The 24,125-nt window shown below is 31.0% G+C and overlaps 2 protein-coding genes across 2 annotated transcripts; both read left to right on the top strand.

Moving 5' to 3' along the window:
• Window positions 1–2,145: 2,145 nt before the first annotated feature.
• Window positions 2,146–4,263, top strand: LOC105778989 (zinc finger BED domain-containing protein DAYSLEEPER-like). Its single transcript, XM_052629236.1, has 3 exons — window positions 2,146–2,302; window positions 3,222–4,103; window positions 4,193–4,263. Exons 1-3 carry the CDS (start codon window positions 2,146–2,148, stop codon window positions 4,261–4,263), a joined length of 1,110 nt encoding a protein of 369 aa, XP_052485196.1.
• Window positions 4,264–17,965: 13,702 nt separating this feature from the next.
• Window positions 17,966–19,433, top strand: LOC105781058 (LOB domain-containing protein 1). The gene is made up of 2 exons (XM_012605631.2): window positions 17,966–18,363; window positions 18,882–19,433. Exons 1-2 carry the CDS (start codon window positions 18,043–18,045, stop codon window positions 19,176–19,178), a joined length of 618 nt encoding a protein of 205 aa, XP_012461085.1. The 5' UTR covers window positions 17,966–18,042; the 3' UTR covers window positions 19,179–19,433.
• The last annotated feature ends 4,692 nt before the right edge of the window (window positions 19,434–24,125 follow it).

The following is a 24,125-nucleotide window of genomic DNA, read 5'->3' on the forward strand; positions in this document are numbered from 1 at the left end:
ATGCTTCAACAAAACGAACCAAGTTGCTATTTTCGGGTCTTAGTTTGACAATAGTTGAAAGAGAGCAGATAAGAGTTGTATGATCAGTTGTGATGCTCATGAACTTATATGTACACCAAGTTAAAAAAGTTCAACTAAAAACTACAGCAATCTAATTAGCATTGAGCAATGTGTAACCCCATGTTTGTAATGATTTCACGATCAACAAAAAGGCAACAATAAAAAATTAAACTTACCAAAAAAAAAAGGAAATCCCAAATCAAAAGAAGAATCCAAAAGGAAATCACTTATGCACTGTAAATGAATAAAATGAATCATTACAAGTTAACAGAGAACTGAGATTCTAACAAGACTTCATAAACTCATCCAGCACTTCATAAAATGACAGTTTCCAGTTCGCCAAATTCAAGGTACTGAATATTTTATAATGCCAATGATTTGAGATATGAAACCCATACATTTACAAAGACATTATACTATATAAAGCAGTAAGAATCAGTAGATAGTGTTACTAGGATCAACTTTGGGGAAGCTTCGAGGATCAACTCTGTTGATGAGATAAATTTTCTAGCTAAGACAATTGTAGAGAGATAACACCTCTCATAAAAAAAAAGAAAAAATAATAATACACTGAAATTTACACCAATTAGTAAAAAATTTATAAAGCAATCGTGAAAGGAAAAGTAACATAATACTCACAATTGCACTCAGTCCATCCAATGGTCTGATTTTCTAAATCATACAAAACCAGCTTGTTGGAAAGCACTAAATCTGTAGGCAACAAAATAAAGTTCCATGGAAAATTCAAATTACTCTAATTTCGGCAAATACTATTGCAACTTACGGTCTAATAAAATCAATGCTACACGGTACACACTCAAGAATTTCATTTAGTATTCACTTGGATTTGATGAGTAAAACATTTTTAATCCAAGTTATAAAAATAACCAATCATCCAAGACAACCTAAAAAAACATTTCTGAAAAAGCATAATAAGACATGGTAAAAAGGTATTTTTAATGATAATTTAAAAGAATAATCAACAATAAGAGAAGACATAAATATACCAATATTTTCAATAAAACATCAGTCTAAACCTGACAGGGTAGCTAGGACAATATCACAGGCAATTATTAAAGTATATCTTAGGCATCCAAATTAAAGTTATGAGTATCATGACCAGAACAATATAGATCCTATAGAAATTACATCAATATACAAACTACAACAAGAACAAAAACATATGTGGAAACAAGTGCACCAATGCAGTAATTTTGAAATCATATTTTTCACCTTCCAATTGAGCCTATAAGGTGTGAATTTCATGAAAAAGTTCTATAATAGAATATAAAAAATGACAAAAAGTATAGAATTCAATCAACTAAAGAAACTCATTTCTCATTCTATATTCTCTTGCAACTCTTACAATGGTTCTAGTTGTCAACCTAGCCAAACATACATTCGCATAACAAGTTTGTCTGTTGCTCTAAGCAATGCAATTGAAATATATAAATGATGTATGATATTTCAAATATATAAGAATATATTTGAGTTAAATGTATATTTGTAGATGATAATAGGGAAAAGCTAAGATTTGACAATAGTTGATAGTATATGAAACATTAAACATGATGTAAGCTTTTAATATTGTGGTTCAATAATTCAATTAATACAACCAGTTGGTTTAAATTATTAAACATGGTGTAAGCTTTTAACAACAAATAAGTGAAGCTCTCATTCATGCTAAGAAGAGCGGTTGGTTGGTGAGAATAATTGGTAAAAATAGGATAAGCTCGATTGGAGACACAGACCTTTAGAGGATATCAGGAGGCTTAGAAATGTTTCCTATGAGGAGGAAGAGTCGAGATCGAGATTGCAAATCAACAAGGAAATATCAAGATGGGCAACGTTTGCTTTTAATTTCCATACTAATGTTGTTTTAAACAATAACTTTGTTATGAATAGTAGTTTATGAAGCGTGATTCTGTACCAAAATTTTTTAATATATATATATTTTTATATTATATTATTAAAGCCATTTATATATTTTTATAAATATATTGGTATATTCGAATTATGACTATTTTTGTATTATGTGGTGTCTTAAGATTATTTTTGGATTTCAGGACTTGAGTTTTTATGACTATGGCTAGTTCGAACACTCCTATACCTGTGGACAATGGGTTTAATGAGTATGAAAGTACTCTCAAACGTCAAAAGTCTACCACTTCAAAGGTGTGGGATGAAATGACAAAGCTTGAATGCGAGAACAAAAATGAATTGAAGGCACAATGTAATCACTGTAAGACTATCTTCTCTGCTAAATCTTCTAGTGAAACCTCTCATTTAAGACGTCATCTAAATAGTTGTTTGAAAAATTTTAATAAGGACGTCACTCAATACACCATAGCCACTCAACCATCACCAGGAGGTGTTCCATCTATAAAAAAACTACAAGTTTGATACTGATGAGTGTCGTCAAGCTATTTCCACTTTTCTTGTGTGTGGCAAGCATTCATTTAGGACAATTGAAGAACCGGGATTTAGATACATTATAAGAATTGCTAGTCCTAATTTTAAGAATATAAGTAGACATATAACTGCTAGGGATGTCCTAATGTATTATGCAAAAGAGATCTCGTTAAAGAAGAGTTGGCTAAAGCACTTGATTTAATTTGTCTAACTTCCTATAATTGGAACTCGGAGCATACTAATGATGAATATATTTGCATTACTGCTCATTAGGTTGACAAAGATTGGAAGCTACAAAAGAGATCATAAGGTTTATAGCTTTATTTTCTCCGTATGATGGTTTGAACATAGCGAATGAACTTGTTTTATGTTTATCTCAATGGGGTATAGATAAGAAAATTTTTAGCATCACTTTGGATAATGCTTCTTATAATGATTTATGGTTTCTTGTCTTAAAAATAGTTTTCGTGCAAACCGAGCTATTTTGTGTGATGGTGCTTTTTTTCAAGTTAGATGTTGTGCACATATATTAAATCTTATAGTTAAAGCTGGTTTAGAACTTGCTAATGATGTTGTTGGTAAGATTCAAAATGGAATTAAGTACATAAAAATTTTGGAATTCATAGGAAAAGATTTTATGATGTGGCCGACAAAAGTTTTCATTTGAATGTGACCAAAAAGTTGCGTCAAATTGTGTGTGTGATGGAATTCTACTTATTTGATGCTTGAATCTTCTCTTTACTATAAAGATGTGCTAGATTATTGGGGCCAACGGGATAAAGATTATCAAATGTTTGCACTTTCTAACGAGGAGTGGAGAAATGTTGATATTCTTTGCAAAATTTTGAAGGTATTTTATTATGTGACTTGTGTTTTTTCTGGTTCTAATTATCCAACGGCTAATCTTTATTTTAGAGGGGCTTGGAAGGTTTACAAGGTCTTGCTTGATACAGTTAAAGGTCCTTATTCGTTTTTAACTCCAATGGTTAAGAAAACGCAAGAGAAATTTAATAAGTATTGGGCTGAGTATTCGTTGATATTGTCATGTGCTGCAATTTTAGATCCTCGTTACAAGTTGAATTATGTGCAGTATTGCTTTACTACAATCTATGGTATTCATCCTTCAGATTTTGTTGGGACCATTCTTAGCAATCTTAGACTCTTGTTTGACAAGTATGTTAAGAAATCCAAATCCACGTCTTCCTCTTTGGTTGGGAGTTCTAATGTTTCGGATAAAAATCCTGCTGATTCTAGTTTGGATGAACACAATGTTAATAGTGCTGATTTTGGGGGATATTTTGATGAGCATGATGATTATAAACGGTATTTAAATGAATCTAGCACTAAGAGTGAAAAGTCACAATTGGACATTTATTTGGAAGAACCGGAGCTTGAGTTGAATAGTCAAATAGATGTTTCAGATTATTGGAGCAAAAGTTCAGTTCGATACAATGAGCTTTCATTATTGGCTCGTGATCTTTTGGCAATTCCAATATCGACTGTAGCTTTTGAATCAGCTTTTAGCATGGGTAAGAAAGTTATCACACCTTTGAGGAGTTCACTTAAGCCAAAAAAGGTTCAAGGCGTTGTTTGTTTGGATGATTGGATGCGAGCTAAAGGATTTTCAACGGGTAATTATTATTCTTGTTTTATTGTTGTAATTTTATATTATTTTTTCATCAATTTGATTATCTAATTATTTATTCTTATTTCATGTTAGAAATTGGTTCCAAGAAGGATGATGAGGACGATGTTTCTTCCGTTACTTTTTTAGGATACCTTCATTTCTAATTGTTGAAAATTGAATTTAGCTTACAATTTATATTTTGTTATAAAATTAAATATGTTTATTGGTTAATGTATGGATATTCTGGTTGGCTGATTATATTTTGTAGGTTTTTTATACAATTTTGGTGTTTACTAAAAAAACAAAAACGGGCCAGGCCGAGCCGGGCTTAGGAATTTTCTTCCGGGCTGGGCTTGGATAAATTTTCAGGCCCATATTTTGGGTCGGGCCTGGAAAACAGGCCAAAAAAATTTCTGGACCCGGCCCGGCCCGACCTATGATCACCTCTATATCTTTAACAACAAAGAAAAAGAAGTGATAGAAAGTTAACAACAAATGTAACTTACTTAGAAAGAAAACTAGAGTTCGTCTTTAGAAACAAGATGCAACTATTTTAGACATGGTATTATAAAGTAACAAATATACATTTAAATAATGTTCAAATTAGTTAATATTATGATATTTTAGCAAGAATATAAAATAATTTATTATAACTTATTGCTAATATTTATATATATGAAATATAAATTTTAAATATTTTAAGCAATTAATATTAACTATTTATAAAATTTAACTATAATATATAAAATATATTTTAAATATTTTAATATAACCATTAAATATTTTTAATTAATGATTTTAGCACATTTGTATTATTTTATTCTAAAATATAATTTGAATATATAACTCATATTAGATATTAACATAACATAGAAAACATAAACCTAACAAATTAAAATATTACATGTATTTGGATTAAAGTTTCAAAAGGGTAATATTTATATACCAAATATAAATATTAAAATTTTACATTAGCATTTGCATTTTAAAGTGAATTCATTAAACTAGAAGTTATAGCCTCTCTTGTTAATTCCATTTAAAAATCACTTGAATTGTTTGATTCATCATCATCATCATCATCATCATCATCACTTGCTTCATCATGCTCATCTTCTAGATCAATAATATTCTCATATGCTCTGTTAATATTTTTGTATTCCATAAAATTTGCATCATTTCGATCGACATGTTTTCGGATAAAATTGTGTATCGCCATTATAGCAACAACGATCAACGTTTGCTTTTCAAAACTATAACTTGGCATATCCCTTAAAATACCCCATTTTTTTCAAAACACTAAAAGTTCATTAAATCACACTACATAATGATGAATGTGAATGATTGAATATCTCTTCTTTACCAGATATAGGTCTACCTCTATGAAAGTCAGGTAAATGATATCGTTGTCCTCTATAAGGTCCAACTTAACATTTCATTTGAGGATATCCAGAATCAACAAGATAATATTTTCCTACATGTCATAATATGATAAATAATTAATTCAAAAGTAGTTTATTTTTAAAAAAATTATCAATTAAAGAACTTATACTTTATTATTTAAAAAAATAAATAAATGAAATATCTTACCATTTGGTAGGTGCGGAAATTTGTATTTTGGGTCCCAAATTGCATCAAGAAATATTCTAGTGTCATGCAACAATCCTTCCCATCCAACCATAACAAGGTGAAACACATACTAAAATCACATGCTACCATACCATTCTGAGTCGGGACACATTTTCTTCTAATGTAAGGAAATTGTTCATTTGGTGGAAGAATAGCGGCAATATGAGTACCATCAATTGCACCTATGCAATTATGAACGAATAATCATATTAGTCTCAAGCATATTTTTAATTAAAAAAATATAAAAATATAATATTAAATTTTAACCCTAAAATATGACATATATCTAGAATCATTACGTATTTGTTTGGGTATTGGGCTAAAAAACGATCATCGGGTGCAATTAGATCAATGACCATCTTTGAAACTTTCTCAAGCACAATTGCAAAGTATCGACTTATTGTTGCTCCAGACCTTTGAAATCTTTCTTAACATTGGGAAACTTTTGCACCGGTGCCTAAGATGTAAAAAACAAATTCCCAACATTTCACTAGAAGATATGTGTTTTGAAGTTTGAAAATTGTATCTTATCTCCAAAATTCAAAATAAAAAAACCAAACATAAACAACTACTGATAAAACTAGTTTAGCATTATTGTTTAGTCACATAGTAGATATCTCTAGACCTTAAAAGGCTAGAAAATTTTCAACTCTCCTCCATTTCCGTCTTAAGTAGAGGTGATCATGGGTCGGGGCGGGTCGGTTTCGGGCCGAGCCAAAGTTAAAATTTAGGTCTGTTTGCTAGGCCAGGGCCTGGCCCGAAAAATGGGCCTAAAAATTTGCTCAAGCCCGACCGGATAAAAATGCTAAAATCCAGCCCAACCCAGCCGGCCTATATTAAAAATATTATATTATATTATTTTTTACATAATTTTTAAATATGTATAATAAATCAAAAATACTAAAATAAATTAAAATAAATATTTCTGGACAAATTGAAAATAAATTTTTAAAAAATATGTATACTTAAACAATACTAAGATAGATGCAACTTAACAAGAAAATGTCTCTAAAATAATAACAAAATTAATAATAAAACAAGTGTTATACAATATTCAAACAACAACACCAAAATAGTAGCAATATAATAGCGAAATGGTAGCAAAATAGGGAGAAAACAACAAGAAAATATCATTAAAATAACAAAAAAATAGTAGATTTTTTTTTGTCATTTAGTGAATTCAAGTTGGGTCGGGCTCAGGCAAAAAATGTTTTACCCAAGGCCTGGCCCATTTTTAAAACGGTTTTATTTTTTGCCCAAGCCCATTTTTTGGGCCTATATTTTTGCCCAAACCCTCTCACTTTTCAAGCGGGCTTTCGGGTCAGGCTGAGTGACTTGGCCCATGAACAGGTCTAATCTTAAGCCACAAAGCTCTAATGCTGGGATTAATTGATAAAAACATAATTTGCTTGTCCTTATTGAGTAATAACTTCAGTGAGAAAAAGTATAGCGGACTAGCTTCTAGAACTTCCTCCGACATGCTATCAAGTACTTTGACTGCTTATGGAATACCATATGGATCCATATCAGGAGTCAAACTAAAATTGGCTTGACCCATATTGTCAGTTGCATTGCATAATTTTTCAATTTGACCAGACAATCTTGCAGCCCCTCCAATTTACTTTGAGGATTTCTTCCTTCCAATTTTAAAATGTGAAGTAGAAATCACAAGCGTGTTTTTTTTTACCGTTTCTATCAATATAAACATCATTTATCGCATTTTCTTCCTCATTTTATTCAGGTATGTCATTGTCAACATCCTCAAAAAATTCACTACGGAGTGTACTAGAAGAATGTGTCCATGCTTTATCACCAATTGCAACTACCCCCATGAACATCTGATCCAATTTCCCTTCAAATTCAGGATCAATGCCCAATGTTCTAAATTTTTTAGCTTTAAGCACAATCTACGTATAAATTGGTATTTTAATAAGAAATTATCAATAACCTCATAAATAAATAAATAAAACAAAAATGTTAAGAATTATTAATGACCCTTTAGCCTACTCTCCTACCAATCATTCGATACATCAATAGTTCTTTTTATAGGATTCCACCCTAAACCAATATCTTCGCCTTTAAGTTTCTTCCAAGCCTTCCATTCTTTTTTCAAGGCATCTCACATATTTTTAAGTTGTCTTTATGAATAAGCCTTCTTGTTTCTTTCTCGAAATTGGTCATTATTTTCAGCCATCCATCTTTTGTGAAATGAGTACCAAGTGTATTGTCTTTCAATATCTCTTTAATACAAATATCATAGAATATTTCTGTCAATCTCTTATCCCACATTACTTTAACCTTTTCACCACTAACTTCAACGGCCGAAGTACTCATCTATTCTCACCAAAAATTCATGTGCAGAATTTATATAAAAATTTATCTTCTACCTGCACTTTGGACACAATGAATCAAAAATTTATATGCAGAATTTATATAAAAATTTACATAATGTCAGTGCAGGCTAGAAGGAAAGAATGGCAAAGCAGGAATCGGTGAGTTCAAAATTAAATGCTTTCACAGACAAACATCAAATTACATAAATGAAAAGCGCAAATATAGTAAGCTAAATAAGGTATCAAAGGAATGGAATGGAACCTTCGACATGGTGTTTTTGGAACATGAAAAAGCTTTTTTTTTCAATGGATCCAAGCAGTCTTATATATAAAATTATTACTACATCTCTCTCAACTTTCATTTTATTACATGTAAAAAAACTTTCTATGTTTGTTTTTTTACTTATGGCTTTGGATAAAAGAATTTTGGTTGGGAAGTAAATGGACTGATAGTATTTGTTGGTGAGAAGTAAATTCCAGTCAGAAGATGTTTGGTTGGTTACCAATGGCACCTTGCTCATTAAATGTGAAATTTTTACACACATGAAGGGGAAAAAATAGAAACCTTTGTACTCGAGAGTTTTCACTCATAATTTTTAGTCCCTTTTGTTGTTGCAAATAAAAAACCAATTTTTTTTTTGCAGTAAAATTTGGAAAACTTCTGATGAGATTGAAGCAGACAAGCTTCAAAGTGTAATACATAACTCTGTGATGGACATCATCAAGAAAAGAGAAGAAAAAGTGAAACTTGGAGAAATAGACAATTATGGTACTGATTTTCTTAGATTACTTTTATAAGTGTATCATGATGTTGATGAAAGTAAGAGAATCCAAGCAGACTAATGCCACCATTGTAGAAGATTTCACTAAATAATTATCAAAGTGATTAATCTTTTGCAGCATCCTAATTCATTTCATTTTGCTCATATATTTTTAAAATTGAAAGAACATGCTATCATCACAATGTCCAATATATTAGATCTTAGGTTTATCCACAACAGTAATTTACCAAATAACAATCATATAAATAATCACATGCCATAAAGAGAACATTAAAGCTTATAACATACAGTGAAAGGATTCTTATCTACAATTAAATTGGTTAGCCTAGCAAATAACAATATGAATTACTTGCTGATTTCCATGTTAATATCACTGTAGCTCAATAGTGTAAGTAGTCAATCTCTTGCCAAATTCAAAATAAGGCTTTCTATAACTACCACTATATCCATCTATCTTCCAAATCTTGTATTCCATAAGCTATAAACTCTAGACGATAAGGTATGTTCTTTTGGAACAAGTTGCAGTCAAATACTCGTCACAGAAGGTCTGGGAATTGCTTCTAGGAAAAAAAAGAGTGGTCCATTAAGTCTAAACAAGAACTTCTAAAGGCAAGAATAAGCAGGTTCGAGTGTTAAACAAGATTAAAAAAGAGGAACTTCTAATCGTTCATGTTCTTCAAAAGTTTTAGCATAGCATCAAACAAAACTCTAGAAGGTATTGATGGGATACAATCCAACAAATCAAAGGAGAAAATACCAGCAAAAGAATCAAATTGAAATGGAAAAAAAAAACCAAAAAAAGAATCAAACTAGGTAACCAAATGGAAAACCCAAGAAAATCATAAGTGAAATGAGAAATTTAATCTGAAATAGGGAGCAACCAAACTCAGCAACAACAAAAAAGATCTTAACCTGAAATAGGGAAAAACGATAAAGTTAAATGAGGAGTTGAAATGAGAATATGGGATTAAGGGAGTAGAAAGAAAGAAGGGGGAGAGCAGGAAAAACCTTGGAGAAAATGGAAGAAGCAAAAAAAATGAAAGAGAAGGGAGAACCAGAGAAGGGAAAGTACCGTGTGTTGAAGGGGGTGAAAAAGTAATTAAGCTTTGAAAAATGCTTTTGGGAGAAGAAAAGCTAAAAATTTTAACTTGTCCATTTGGCCAAAAGTGTTTATGAAAAACCAAAAGTTTTAATCAAAAGTTGCTTGTTTAGCACAACTTTTCTTCCAAAAGTGTTTCTCTAAAGCAATGCTAAACAATGCCTTAATCAATATTCACCTAATTGAACTAAAATTTTATTTCTTTTCCAATCCTAACCAATATTTTGTTTCTCTTCCATATTTCTTCTTTCTTTTCTTTCATTCTCATTTCTTTTACATCATATTTCACATTATTTTGTTGCTAAATATTTTCTCTGTTTCTCGAACCAAAATCGATTCTCGATTCAAGCCATTTTTCAACTAATTTTATAGTCGCCATTAGAAACATTTTTAATCCTCGCCAAGAATCAGTAAGTTCAATTCAATCCTGATAGTTAATCCCAAATTCTCATAGTATTTACATCTGATACTAATCTTTCATTCGAATTAATAGATCTTATACGAATATTGTCAAAATTCTCGGTAATCTTTAATTAATCTTAAGCCCAGCCATTAATTCATGTATAAATGTTGTTTGAAGGACACATTGCAGGCGCATCAGATCAGATTTGAATGTGAGGGATGTTGTTCGAGATCCTAGAAAAAGGTGTGTGTTTTTACAAGCGAATCGGGGCAAACCATGCCTCAGAATATTCGATCCTCACACGACCTAGGACCCTCCACATGGCTTTGCCACACAATCGTGTCTCCCTTGTAGGTTGATTTTGCAAATACCACACGGCCATAGCCTATCACACGGCCCAGCCACACAATCATATAACCCCCCATACAAGGTCTAGGGCATTGCACACAATCCAATCACATAGTTGTGTGTCCCTTGTATCTCAAATTTTATAGTTTTGACCTAGAATTTTATGTTTTGTTCAGTTTAGTCCCTAATTGATTCCTGAACTATTTTAGTATATTATATTATTCAATTAAGTCCCTGATAATATGAATTATGAATTGATTGGCCGTATTAATATGATGTTTATATATATTCGCATGAATTGTGAACAATACGTATGACTATTATTTCGATGTTTGTGATTGTATGTATAGTATGCTTTATGACATCATTAAACCAATCACATAAAATGCATGAATTTTTCTATTGAGTTGATTTGTCGCAGGATATTAATTGCTACTGAATCAAACTGTTATGAGCATAGGTTAAAAGGGAAAGGAAGGGCCCGAACATAGGATCTCTAGAAAGGATTTACTAACCCTTAATCATTAGGTTGTAACTCTTTTAAGTACAAACACACAAAGATAACCTATTAAATCGAGGCGTGACCACTCTCGGTTTCACAAACCTGATTCTACTAACCCAATTTTTAGGATGTGATAACTCTTCCCTCCTAAAAAGAAATTTCGTCCCCAAAATTTCACTCTTGACACGCCAATCACTTAGCCACAAAATTCGTTATCCCCTCTTTTCAAACCAACCACCACGCTTCCGTTGCGCCACTCTGATTTCAATACAATTCCAGACAATACTTCTTCTTAAACCTCCAATGGGCTTCTCTTGAAGATCATATTCACTGCCAAGGACTGTCCCAAATGACTAACTACAATAACTTCACTAACAATTTTGTCTACCCCAAATTCTCAGTTTAACAGAAACACTATCATTTCTCATTTCTCTGAGTTTAAGGTTTATCTACAATTTTCAAATAAAAAGTTCAAACATTAACTATTTTTCTGAGTGTTTATAGTCTAAAGTTTATAGTTTAAAGTTTAAAGTTTGACTATAGTTTTCAGAAATAACAGTAACTAAGTTAGGATCGGCATCGAAGTCTCAAATATAATTTCTTTGGAGAAAATCATTTCCAAAAGTTTTGTGGCACATGGTTTTCCGCAAAATACCCTCCTTTTTTAAGACATGCATGCAAACTCATTTAAAATTTCACAGTTGGAGTTTTGAAACTTGACTCTAATACCACCAAAAGTAATCTCCCTAACCCGGCCTAAACACTACGGCCAAATTCTGAAGGTTACATTAGCCACTAAAATGGCCCAATAAAACTATCAGAGTTTATAAAATAGTCTTTTTAAAACATTTGTTTACCTATGAAGAAAACTTAGCCTCATCTCTCTTTTCACAAAAACTTACAAGTTTCGAAAACTTACTTTTTTTTTAACATTTTTCTTGTAATGGTTCTATTTTTGAAAACTTAGTTGATTTCTAATTTATCTACTTATCGAAAATTCTTATTTACCTAATATTGTAGCAAAAAGGTGATATTCAATATAGTTTTAATGGAAAACAAAATTTCATGCATAGTTAAATCAAAATTCATGTTTCAATAGCCTAAAATAAATCTAAACTTGATGCATGCCAAATAAATCTAAAATCTAAGTCTCATGCCACAATTCAAAATAATAATAAAAAGTTCCCCAATAACATAAATTATAAATATTATGTCCAAAATACTTTTATGAAAAAAAACTATCTGAGACAAGCCCTCTGAATGTCGAGTCCATGTCCATGTCCTAACTTTGTGGATTATCTGTAAAGATGGAAATTAAGGGAGGTGGGCTTAAAAAGCTCAGTGTGAGTCTAAACACAAGAAAATCAGTGTCAAACAATAGACAAAGGATACAATATATCAGTTCTCAGAACAAATAAAATCGTATAACAATACAAAATATCAATTTTTCATATCAACACATCAATATAGCAATTCAAAATTTTTTAGTTTGTTTGTAAATGCTTATGAATGACAATGCAGTATCAATTTTTCAGAAAAGATCCTAGCCAACTCCAGTACACACCACAATAAGAGTTTCCCATAACTCATCCATCCTTACACATCACTTTGTGGATAAACTACTAGTAATTTGTAGATAAACTTCCAGTAAAAATTATGGGTAAACCACCATTATTTTCAAATAAACTGCCAGTAAGTTGTGGATAAACCACCCATGCTTTCAGATTATTAAACTTCCAGTACTTCCTCCATTCATATTGTCCCACTCCATGCAATATAATATGACATGCTTGTAATAGAACAATGCAGAAAAGATAGACATGCTTAACATGTATTCAATTCAACATTAGCAGTAGACATGCTTAACATGCACTCAGTAAGGAAGAAGTAGGAATAACAGTAACAATTTATCAGAATTATAATGATAGTAGGCATGTAACATTCACAAATCATACATTGTAACAATAGCAATTCAGACATTAAATCACATATTCCAGAATATACATAATATTAAGGACTCAATTGAGTGAATAGAAACTCTTAAAACAATTTGAGGGCTATGCAGTGACTAAACTGAAAATATCACAAAATTCTAAGCAAAATTGTAAAACATGGGTCACACGGTGTGGTCAGGCCGTGTGAGAGCCTTGTGACCGTGTGGAAGGGATACACGGCTATCTGGCTAGGTTGTATAACAACCTGATGTCGTGTAGAAAATAATAAAATACCCTACAATAAGGACACGACTATGTGGCAAGCCGCGTAACAGGCTTGAGGCCGTGTGGTTCACGAATTACCCTACGATTTATAGGTGCACATGGTTGTGTGGTCCACACACCCATGTGGGAGATCGTGTGGCCCTAAACCTACACACGATCACTACTGATTCACTTGGAAAATACACACACATTTCACCACAGGTCCGATTGACACTTCTCACGATCAATTCTGATCCGATTCACCTAGATCCGATCCTTCAACGGAAATTACACACAACTAACTATTGGTATCAAGATTTGGCAAGATTTGAAAAAGATTGATTAATCGAAAGAAAGATTTACGTTGGTAATTCGTACAACGGAATTACGAAATCTAATCATTGAAACGAAGTATACTTATCAATTCTTGGCAAAGATAACGAGTGTTATTGATGATAATTCTTAAATAGCAATAGAAATTAAATGATCGGGGAACGATTCGATAGGGGAAAGAAAAATAATTAACAGCACAAAGAAGGAAATAAGATGCAAGAATGAGAGAAGAGAAGAGAAAAAGAAGAAGAAGAAGAAGAAGAAGATGGAGAACAAATTCTATTAGGATTTGAAAAGGTGAAATTCTAATTAGGAAAGAATTGGTTAAATACCTAGGGTTTGTAAACCTTAGGGCCAGCACAAGCAATTTACCCTATGCTTGTTGAAATTCACAAAAATTAAAAGGGGAAGGAGGGGATAGTAACTCTTTTAAGTAAAAAAGAATAAAGATAACCTTTTAAATCAAGATGTGACCACTCTCAGTTTCACAAACCCAATTCCACTAACTCGATTTTTGGGATGGGACAGAAATTGTATTATTTTTTAAAATGGAGTTGTTATTTGAATAAAACTTTAAACATAAAATATAGGAAAATTGTGATAATTATAATTAAATTAATTTTATAATTTTAGTTAAAATTTGACACTAAAAAGTTGTGTTAATTTAATTTATTTAATTTGTGCTAATGTTATTAATCTAAAATAGAGTTATTACTTAAATATATGTCTAAGCATATTAACAATCATTTAATTGATATTAGAGTTATATACCAATTCAAATTTAAATTTAGTTTTATAAATAACATCCAATAGTTAATGTTATAGGCCATTTTGGTAGGGGCCCAATAAAATCCAAACAAACCAGAGATAATAACCAAAGTCTAGAGTCCAATTACAAACCCAAAAACAAACCCAATTTAGCCCGGGCCCAAATCAGACAACCCAACTAAACTAAACCCAATAGGCCCAAACCCCAAGTGATCCAAATAGTCAAACTAGGGTTTTAGAAAAGCTGAAACCCTAGCTATCCTGCCACCACCGCAGTCATCAACCCCATCTGCCACCGCCATTTGCACCTGCAAAGATGAGAAGAAGAAGTGACAGCCAACAAATAGAATAAAAAATTGTGTAAAAATGACTATATAGAGGCCATTCAAACCGATTGCAAAGGGTCTTTTTTTGGGAATACAGAAACGAATTAAAAAAAAATAAAAACAAACATTAGAAAACAAAAAACAAAATTACTGCAGAGGTGATTTTTTTTTGTTTGTTTTCAGTACTTGTTTGCTTCTGTTTCTTTTTTCGTTTTCTTTACATACACAAAAATAAATAAATAAAAAAGAGGAGAGGAAAGAGCTCACCTGAACGCCCGCGACCACCTCGTCGGAGTTTCCATCTCCGTCGCCTAAACAGGTTTAAAAGTGGGCGGAGGCTTTTTTTTCTCTCGACTTTTTGGACTAAGAAGGTGTTACCTTCAAGTCCATTTTATAAAGGGCTAAAGGACCCTATATATATATATATATTTTTTTTTTTTTTTTCGCGGTCTCGACCACCACCCACGGTGGAGCCACGGCGGCGCGGCGACGGTGACCATCGATCGGAGCCAGGATCAGAAGGAGGGGGATTTTTGAGAGAAACTTCTGTTATTTTTAGAGAAATGGGAGAAATGAAATTTCAAAAAAAAATTTGGTTTTTATAGAAGTTTAAAACGGCACTGTTTTGAGCCTTGATCCCCGTGGCCAAAACGACGTGGTTTTACCCCCTATGATCCACTCGTCAACCCGACCCGACCAGGGGATCCGCGCGTTTTTGAGTTTTGGGTTATTTACCCTTTTAGCCCCTCCGCTTTTTTAGAGATTTTGTAATCAAGTTTCTTTGGTCTTTTTAAATTGTATCCCATAATTTATTGCGAATTCAGTTTGGTCCTTATTTGAACAACAGCGTTTTGGAGGAGAAGGGAAAATTACCCTTTTATTCCCTTCTTGTTAATTGCGTGTTCAGAAGGGTCCTCCCGATTTTTATTTATTTTTTATTTGCCCCAAAATTTTGTTTTAAGGCTCAATTTAGTCCTTTTTATTATTTTGGCTATTTTATTGTTAAATTAATTAATTAAATATTATTATTACTATTATTATTTTACTCTTTTTAGTTATACACTTATTATTATTACCATATTGTTAACTTAATTAATTTTTACATTATCATTATTTATGTACTTATATCTTTTATAATTTTTCAACTTTAGATTATTTGCTATTCTATTATTAATATTATTATTTACTTATTTATACCCTTTTTAGAATTTCAAACTTTGTAATATTTTTTATTTATATTTTTTAGCCGTTTTACACACCATTTATTTACGTATTTGTTTATTATTGTTTTTAATCTAGTTTTAGATTGCTACTTGCTTTTTCCTTTTATTTATCATCATCTTTTATTTATTTTATTTTTGCCTTTACTAATATCGTTTATGTTATCACATCTATTATTCTATGCAAACTAACAGTGTGATTTACTTTAAGTATTACTACAAAATCACATTACATTAATTTTACCCGATGCATAAATTATGACTTTAAAATAAGTAAAACTTCGTATTTTGAGATTCGAAAAGTCGTGCCCTAACTTACGGGGTTTCGATTTTCTCGACAAATCTAAGTACACTAACTTTTTTAAGCACAAATTTTTAATAATCTCGGGAATTAATAAAAGATCGTGTTCTAACTTACGGGACATGATTTCTTTTCTAAACCCGAGATAATCGAATATCTTTCAATTAAGTTAATTTTTCGGCATTTATTCTCGAATCGGGAATTTAAAGACATTGTGTCCTAATTTACGGGATATAATTATCTTTCTCGATTAAAGTGAAATATGCCCTTTTTTCGAAAATTTTCAGCATCTCAGCAAAGGATCGTATTTTGAATCTCTTCAAAGTTTCCAATTTCCGACACTAAGACACTAATTAATCAACTAGGTGCCAATTTTGGGCGTTACGAGTGTGCTAACCCTTCCTCGTACGTAACCGAATCCTGAACCCATTTTTCTGAATTTCGTAGATCGAAATCATTTTTTAAAATCAAACCGTTTATTAAAAATAACCACTTTTCGAAGTGACCTGATCGCACCTCATCAAAAAGGATTGATGGCGACTCCCATGTCCATTTTTGTTTTTTTTTTAAAATCAAAGTCGACCCTTTTACAAAAAAAAATGGTTTCGACAGTTAATATTAGTAAGTTAGAATTATATAAAAAAATAATTGGACATTAAATCAACAATTCATGAAAAAGGCAATATCAAAATCACATTCGAACGACAGTGACGCTGAAGAGTGATCAAACATTATTTTAATTGATGATAAAGTAATATAATATTATGAAATGTTTTTAAATCAATAAATTTTTATATTGTGCTAAACAAGCACTCTTAAAATCATTTTTAAAAATTGTGAATATTTTTCGTATTTATAATGAACTATTATTAAAATTGTTACATGTTGTTTTAGTTTAATTTTTTTCAAATTAATATTATAGTTTATTTTATAATTCCAAATTCATATATTATTCAAAAATAAAAGAAGTTATCTTTATTAATGATAGGTAATAGTAATTAAAACACGTTATTTAAAATTTAATTAAAAATTAAATGTTTAAAATCATTTACATTAACAACTAGTAATAATATAAATATGAGACTTTAGATTTTATTATATTGCTGATTAAGTTGTTCATCTATTAACGTATTAATATTTTTTGTTGCAAAATCATATATAAAATTATTGAAGCATGCAAAGTAATTAATTTTATATTAGTATCGCAATGTGAATTTAGATGAATAAATTGATTTACGCTAAATTATAATAATTATTAAAAACTTTAATGAACTAAGGATTGCATAAGTCTCATACACCATCAATTAATGATAAAATGAGATATAAGATTATAAATTTTATGTTTTTTAACAACTATAATTAATATTTATTCTATAAACCCTTCAATACTTTTTATCTTACACAAATGACCATGCATTATTTTATTATCAACTGATAATACATATTTTTCATAAATTAATACCAATATTAACTAATAGTAACAATTTGCGCCCACAAAAGCATATCTTTTCACACAACCATGACATCATCGAAGGGTTTTGATGCGGTTATATTTATGATATTTTTATTTTCCAATTTCCCTTCTCTATTTATACAAATCCCTTTCCCTGCTTTCAACTAAACTAAACCACCTTCTCTATCTCTCTCTTCTTTTTCCCGAGAAACAAACCACACTCGGTTTTTATTTTCTTCATTTTGGCAACGATGGAAAACAATGAGAGGGGTTCAATCTCTCCAATCTCAATTCCAACCACGTTTTCTTATTCTCCATCGTCGTCGTTTTCTTCACCACTTTCTCAGTTTTCACCAAGTCTTCCTTCTCCAGACTCTCAATCTTCTTCACCACCGCGAGCAGCAGCAGCTTCTCCTCAGCTTGTTCTCAGCCCTTGTGCTGCCTGCAAAATCCTTCGCCGTCGCTGCGTCGACAAGTGTGTTTTGGCTCCTTATTTCCCACCAACTGAGCCTTCTAAGTTCATCATTGCTCATAGAGTTTTTGGAGCTAGCCACATCATCAAATCCTTGCAGGTACCCCCCTTTTTTTCTCTTGTCAAATTCCTGTTTTAATCTCATTATCAAATGACATTATTTTTTAAAAAACCAATATATTGATTTCCTCAAATTAAAAATGGAAAAAAGGGTCACAGTGTTGATTGTAAAAAGGTCTAAGTCAAGTCACGATTACAGTTCACATGCAATGAGGAAATCTTGACTTCAATTGCCAATAAATTAATGTGCGACTTAATGGTTTATACAAGTCGGTCAAGATTACAATATATATTCCATTAAATTTATCATGTTTATTATGTTTTGTTCGAAATAGATAATAGAATTTAAAATGTGTATTCTAATATCTCTAATTCTTTTCTCATTTCTTTTATATAAAAAATACAAGTACTAACAATATAAGGACAAAAAATCAAAAGTTGACTAGCCAAGGGATGCATGATTGCCAGATTTCCAAATAATCTCTAACTTGGTAATTTTCTTCTTTAAAACCTTGGATCTCCAATCAGTTATGCTAACAAAACTGAAACTATTCTCAGGAACTACCAGAGTCCCAAAGAGAAGATGCAGTAAGTAGCATGGTGTACGAGGCCAGTTCTCGGATTCGGGATCCGGTATACGGGTGTGCCGGAGCGATTTTCCAGCTACAAAAGCAAGTGAGTGACCTCCAAGCACAGCTGGCCAAGGCACAAGCTGAGGTTGTGACCTTGCAATGCCAACAAGCCAATGTGTTAACCCTAATCTTGGAAATGTCACAATCTAAAGAACCCATTGACACCACTTGTTTTCTAGATGATACTTGTATTGTTTCACCTTGGGAGCCTCTCTGGACTTGAAGAAAGGGTTGAGAATTTTCAGTAAAATAATTAATTACGGTGTTATCAGGATTTTCTTTTAAATATTTGTGTTCAATACATATCCCGATATAAATATAAAAAGAAAAAATTAATGCATTTATGCCGGATATATACCCATATGGGAATGAGAATATAGGTTAGTTATGGGAGATATGTAGCCCTAGCTTTTTCTTCAATCGATCTTGTTGACCTAAAGGTACCTTTGGAAATTGATTTCATATGAAGGTTTCTCTATATTTATAATTTCTAATCTTTTTAATATCCCTCTGTCTACTATTTTATTAAAGCAACTTTGGTTACCTAATTTTATATTCTAGATGTAGATTCTCGTATGGTTACCTGTCAAACTAGCTTCCACTTTTCCTAAAATCTTCACTCATTTAAAAATAAATAGAAATTCCAACCTCAAACTCTTAAATCGAAAAGCTATAATAACAACTGTATCAATTGAACTGCATTGATATTCCAACATTTAATTAATTTATTACGCAATATTTTTTAGTAGAGATTAGAATCAGTTGTTTCTGCCTATTGAGTCTTAGTTCAATTGGCGTCGGCATTGTTACCAGTGTAGGAGGACGTAAGTTCAAGTGCATTGAAACATATTATCCTTCTATTTAAGGATTGGGATAGACTATGGATAGTATTAAACATTGTATTAAAAAAAGAATAAATTGTTTCTCAAATCATTATAAAAATGTTTCTTAGATTAGCTTAGTTAGAGAAAGCCAGAGGAATGAATAATTTATCATATAAAGGAAATTTATACGAATATAAAAATATTTCTTCCTCAAAAGCAAAATTTTCATTCTATGAAACTTTTTCTTTTTGCTTTTATCATTCAGAATTAAAAAAGTATAAATATTTAAAAAGAAAAATCAAGGCGAAAATCGGGTCTTTCTATATTATTTTAAAAAAAGAAAAAGAAAAAGAAAAAGGACCTCCTATCTTAATAAATAAAAACGCGTTTTGAGCTCTTAGCTGCTTGATTGCACTTTTACCATAACACGTGCGCCCGACATGTCTGGTGGAGTTTCTACTCAGAAGGAAAAGATACAAACATTTTACTATTCATTTATGTTGTATAAAAATATGATAAAATTCCACAAGTTTTTTAATTAATTTTTCATTAATTAAAAATTATTAATATCAAGAATAATAGTAATATAAATATAATTAGAGGGATTATTTTTTCCAAATTAAAATAGAAAAATGATTTCTCAAATTTTATAAAATAAAAAGGATGGCCTTCATATTTTGAACCTCTCTTCTCCTCTTCACATTCTCAAACCAATATTTCAACATGAAATTGATGGTGTTAGGTGTGGTAATTAAATTAGGGTTCATTTGTAGGAAATAATGACATTCACACTATAAATAGAAACATTTAGGTTAATTAAGAATAAATCACACTGAAAATGAAAGATTTTAATGAATGTTAATTTGCTCTTACTAATCAAATTCTCTTTCATGAAAGCAATAAATTGCATTATATGGGACAAATCATATATTAAATTCTTGGATTGGTATTAATAATATGTTGTTCGCAAACAACATAAAATCATAATTTATTAATATCACAACTAGTGCATTTTTGGGTTCATAAAATCAGATTGGATTTATTCAATTAACAATTTACTAAGTAAAATAATCAAATTATAATGAAAAAATTTTACAAGGAATAAAAATAATTTCAGTTTCTTTCTTAAAGTCAATCTTTTAAGTCATAAATTTGATAAACACTACAATGTGATCTTTTTAAGTGGGATCCTAACACGTCTCACCTTTGGAATAAAATATCATATTTTAGCGATAAGTGTGTGGTTGGGGCAAGCTGAACTAATTCAATTAGAAAAAAAAATCAAATTTTAGGTTAATTGAATCAAGTTATTTAAAATTTTCAAGTCAACTGAAATAAGTAATTCGAGTTTCGAGTTCGAGTCAAGTTAAACTTTATAATTCTATAACTTGAATAATTCAAATAACAGATTAGTGTAAATACCCTTTTGGTCTTTGTTAATTTTGAAAATGAACAAATTGGTCTCTCTCAACAAAAATTATAAAAAATTTCAAAATAATTTTAAAATTCAAAATATTTATAAAATTTCAAATTTTATATTTTAAAAATTATAATTTTTTAAAAAATTCTAAATAATATATAAAGAAAGTTAAAATTTTAAAATTTTCTAAAATAATAATAATTCAAGCTTATCATATTAAAGTATTTTAATTTTTTTATTATTTTGCTTTGAAAAGGTTTTCAAATATATATATGGTTTCAAATTTATGTGCTCTAACATGTAATTAGTTATACTGTAATAATATTTTAATTTTACATATTTAATTTTTAAGTTAACTCAAACAATTTTGTTTGATTCGACTTGACTCGAATTTCATTTCACTTGACTCAATTCGATTCGAAAAAAAATTTGCATCGAGTTAGGATGATAAAATAGGATCTATCAGCTTGATTAACTCAAAATTTTTTGACTCGATTTGATCGAATGCTCACCCCTAATGCATGCAGCCAGTTATCACAATAAAAGAAGATAAAAGAAGTGGTGTCATCCCTTCTAGCTGTTTGCTTTCTCTATTAATGGTAGTACATTTTTTTTTAATATTTTTGCAAAACCTATTAAACACACAATGGCAGAAGGAAGGAGGAAGGAGAATAAAGCATTTTTTTTGTTTTTATTTTTGTTTTTTATAAATTATATCAAAAGTTGTGAAATTTTCTAATTATTTTTGTACTACGTGTTAGAATCTTAAAAATCTGATGTAAACTTAAAACTATAAATTAGGATATGTCATGTCAAATTATTAAAAACAAAATTATATGAGGAAGTTTACATGAAACCATTGTTGGAAATTCCCCAGAAAGTTTTGATCTTTCAGGAAAATAGTTTCTCTCTGTCTAACTCTCTGATGGGATGGAAAAGAAATACAAGATATATATCTATTTCTTAGGGACCACTTCCTCTTTTTAAAATAATTGATTATTAAATCAATTTTGGGTATTTATAATTTGGCCCATCATCAAATTATAAATACTACTTATAGTATCTACACATTATTTCCACGACACTTTAATATCTATGACACTTATAACATAATTGGTCACTTAATGTTGTATCACACTTTATAATAGCATTATACATTATACATATGTGCCCATAATTGAGAATATTAATCCAACAATCTCCCACTTGGGCAACATATGTTTCCTAATAAATGTACAACCTTATGAGCTCAAAACTTGATATCATATAACAGGTATTCTATAACAATATCATCCATCGACTATATCCATATAGGATCAAAGCAGTCTTTGTCACATTAATCATGACTAAACTCATCAATGGTCACATATACAAATATAGTCAAATGACATAGATCAATCATGAATGTGTAGCATGGAAATTACATGCAATGTGAACCAAATATGTCTCTTTCAATGTTAATGGTCTCATATCGACAAGATATATGAACTGTGAGCGTCTTAGAGCGATATCGCGTCACCAACAACTCAAGAATACCTTAAACCAGAAATTTTATTAGTGACAAAAATTTTTAACATTGAAGCGGAGAAGAAAATCGAGAGAGAGAAATATTGTAAAATGGAGGGATGAAGGCCGGGAGAGATGATGTTTTATAGGGATGATAGAGCATAGAGGGGGAACCCCTTTTATAGGCGAGGGAGAGGGGTGAGATTGCAAAGAAAAAAATCTCTATGGTCAAAAACACGTAGCAAGACTAGTGTTTTCATCGAACATCTTCAAAATGTGCTTCAAATCTGCTAAAAAATTCCTGAGATTAAGGTACTTTTTTTGCAGATTTTAGTGCAAATGTTGAGAAAACTCGTCCAACTAAACGTGCTTTCCTATCATGTCAGTAGGGAAGCTCGCCTAGCTGGACAAGTTTTCTTAACATTTCCATTAAAGCCTACCAAAAAAGTACCTGATCTTGGAATGATACGATCTCGCCTCGATGATGATTCGAGTCGTTTGTTGCCCAATCATTAAAATGGAGAAGTATCATTCCTGAGCAGAGTAATAGTTGAATTTGGCTAAGTAAGACTTTAAACAAAGGTTGGCTAGATGGTTCAGAGGTTATGAATGTGTTGAGGATGGTTTGGTTAAGTAGAATGATAATGGAAAAATGGTTAAATGAATGAGGATTATGATAATTCAGCTAATCAAAGAAATAAGATAAATAAGTTGATAGATGTAGATGGGAAAACAATCTTAAGGACAAGAAAGAACCAACACTATATCAAAGTGCTGACCCAAGACTTATACGTCACTTAAGGTGGACCTTGACCCGCTAACTAGAAAGTTAGGAACCAAAGGTATATTTTTGGAGAACGCCACACTCGGAATGAGTGATAAGTTCGAAAGAAACAGAATGGCACCACTAGCAAGCTAGTTAAGTCACGCTGAGTCTAAAACGAAATAAGAGAGTTGAAAAACTCACAAAATGTTATAAACATTAATCAAAGGAGTAAAAGTTCCTACAAAGTGATTTGAACTACATATTATAGCCTTTTACATGGGATAGCCGAATAGGCTATTAAGGGTGCTGAATGGACAGCAAATTAAAGCTAAAATGGCTGGAAATTTCCTTGAAGCTTCTTGAACGTCCTTGGCAGCTTCCTTGAAGTTTCCTAGCATGGGAGACACCAATGGAAAGCATCTATAAGGTGATCATTCAGTTGGACATTAATGAAATTAAGTAGGGGCTGAAATGAGCTGAAATGACTGGGTAGATTCGGCCTAGATGCTTGAATGGCTTTAATTGAAACTCCCTTGTTCAGCTGAATAGTTTTGGAGCTTTAATTGGTAGCTCAAGTATTGTAATGGTCACCCAAGTATGAAACCGAATGTAAACAATCTTGAGTGTGTGAAAACAAAAATCTGGACAGCCTTG

Source organism: Gossypium raimondii, chromosome 4 (genome assembly GCF_025698545.1).
Source record: "Gossypium raimondii isolate GPD5lz chromosome 4, ASM2569854v1, whole genome shotgun sequence".
In the NCBI taxonomy this organism is placed as follows: Eukaryota; Viridiplantae; Streptophyta; class Magnoliopsida; order Malvales; family Malvaceae; genus Gossypium; species Gossypium raimondii.

Coding starts and splice junctions, on each gene's coding strand:
- LOC105778989 (XM_052629236.1), top strand. CDS start 2,146: ATGGCTAGTTCGAACACTCCTATACCTGTGGACAATGGGTTTAATGAG. Junction 2,303..3,221: donor GAAGGCACAATGTAATCACT/GTAAGACTATCT, acceptor TTTACTATAAAG/ATGTGCTAGATTATTGGGGC. Junction 4,104..4,192: donor AGCTAAAGGATTTTCAACGG/GTAATTATTATT, acceptor ATTTCATGTTAG/AAATTGGTTCCAAGAAGGAT.
- LOC105781058 (XM_012605631.2), top strand. CDS start 18,043: ATGGAAAACAATGAGAGGGGTTCAATCTCTCCAATCTCAATTCCAACC. Junction 18,364..18,881: donor ACATCATCAAATCCTTGCAG/GTACCCCCCTTT, acceptor AACTATTCTCAG/GAACTACCAGAGTCCCAAAG.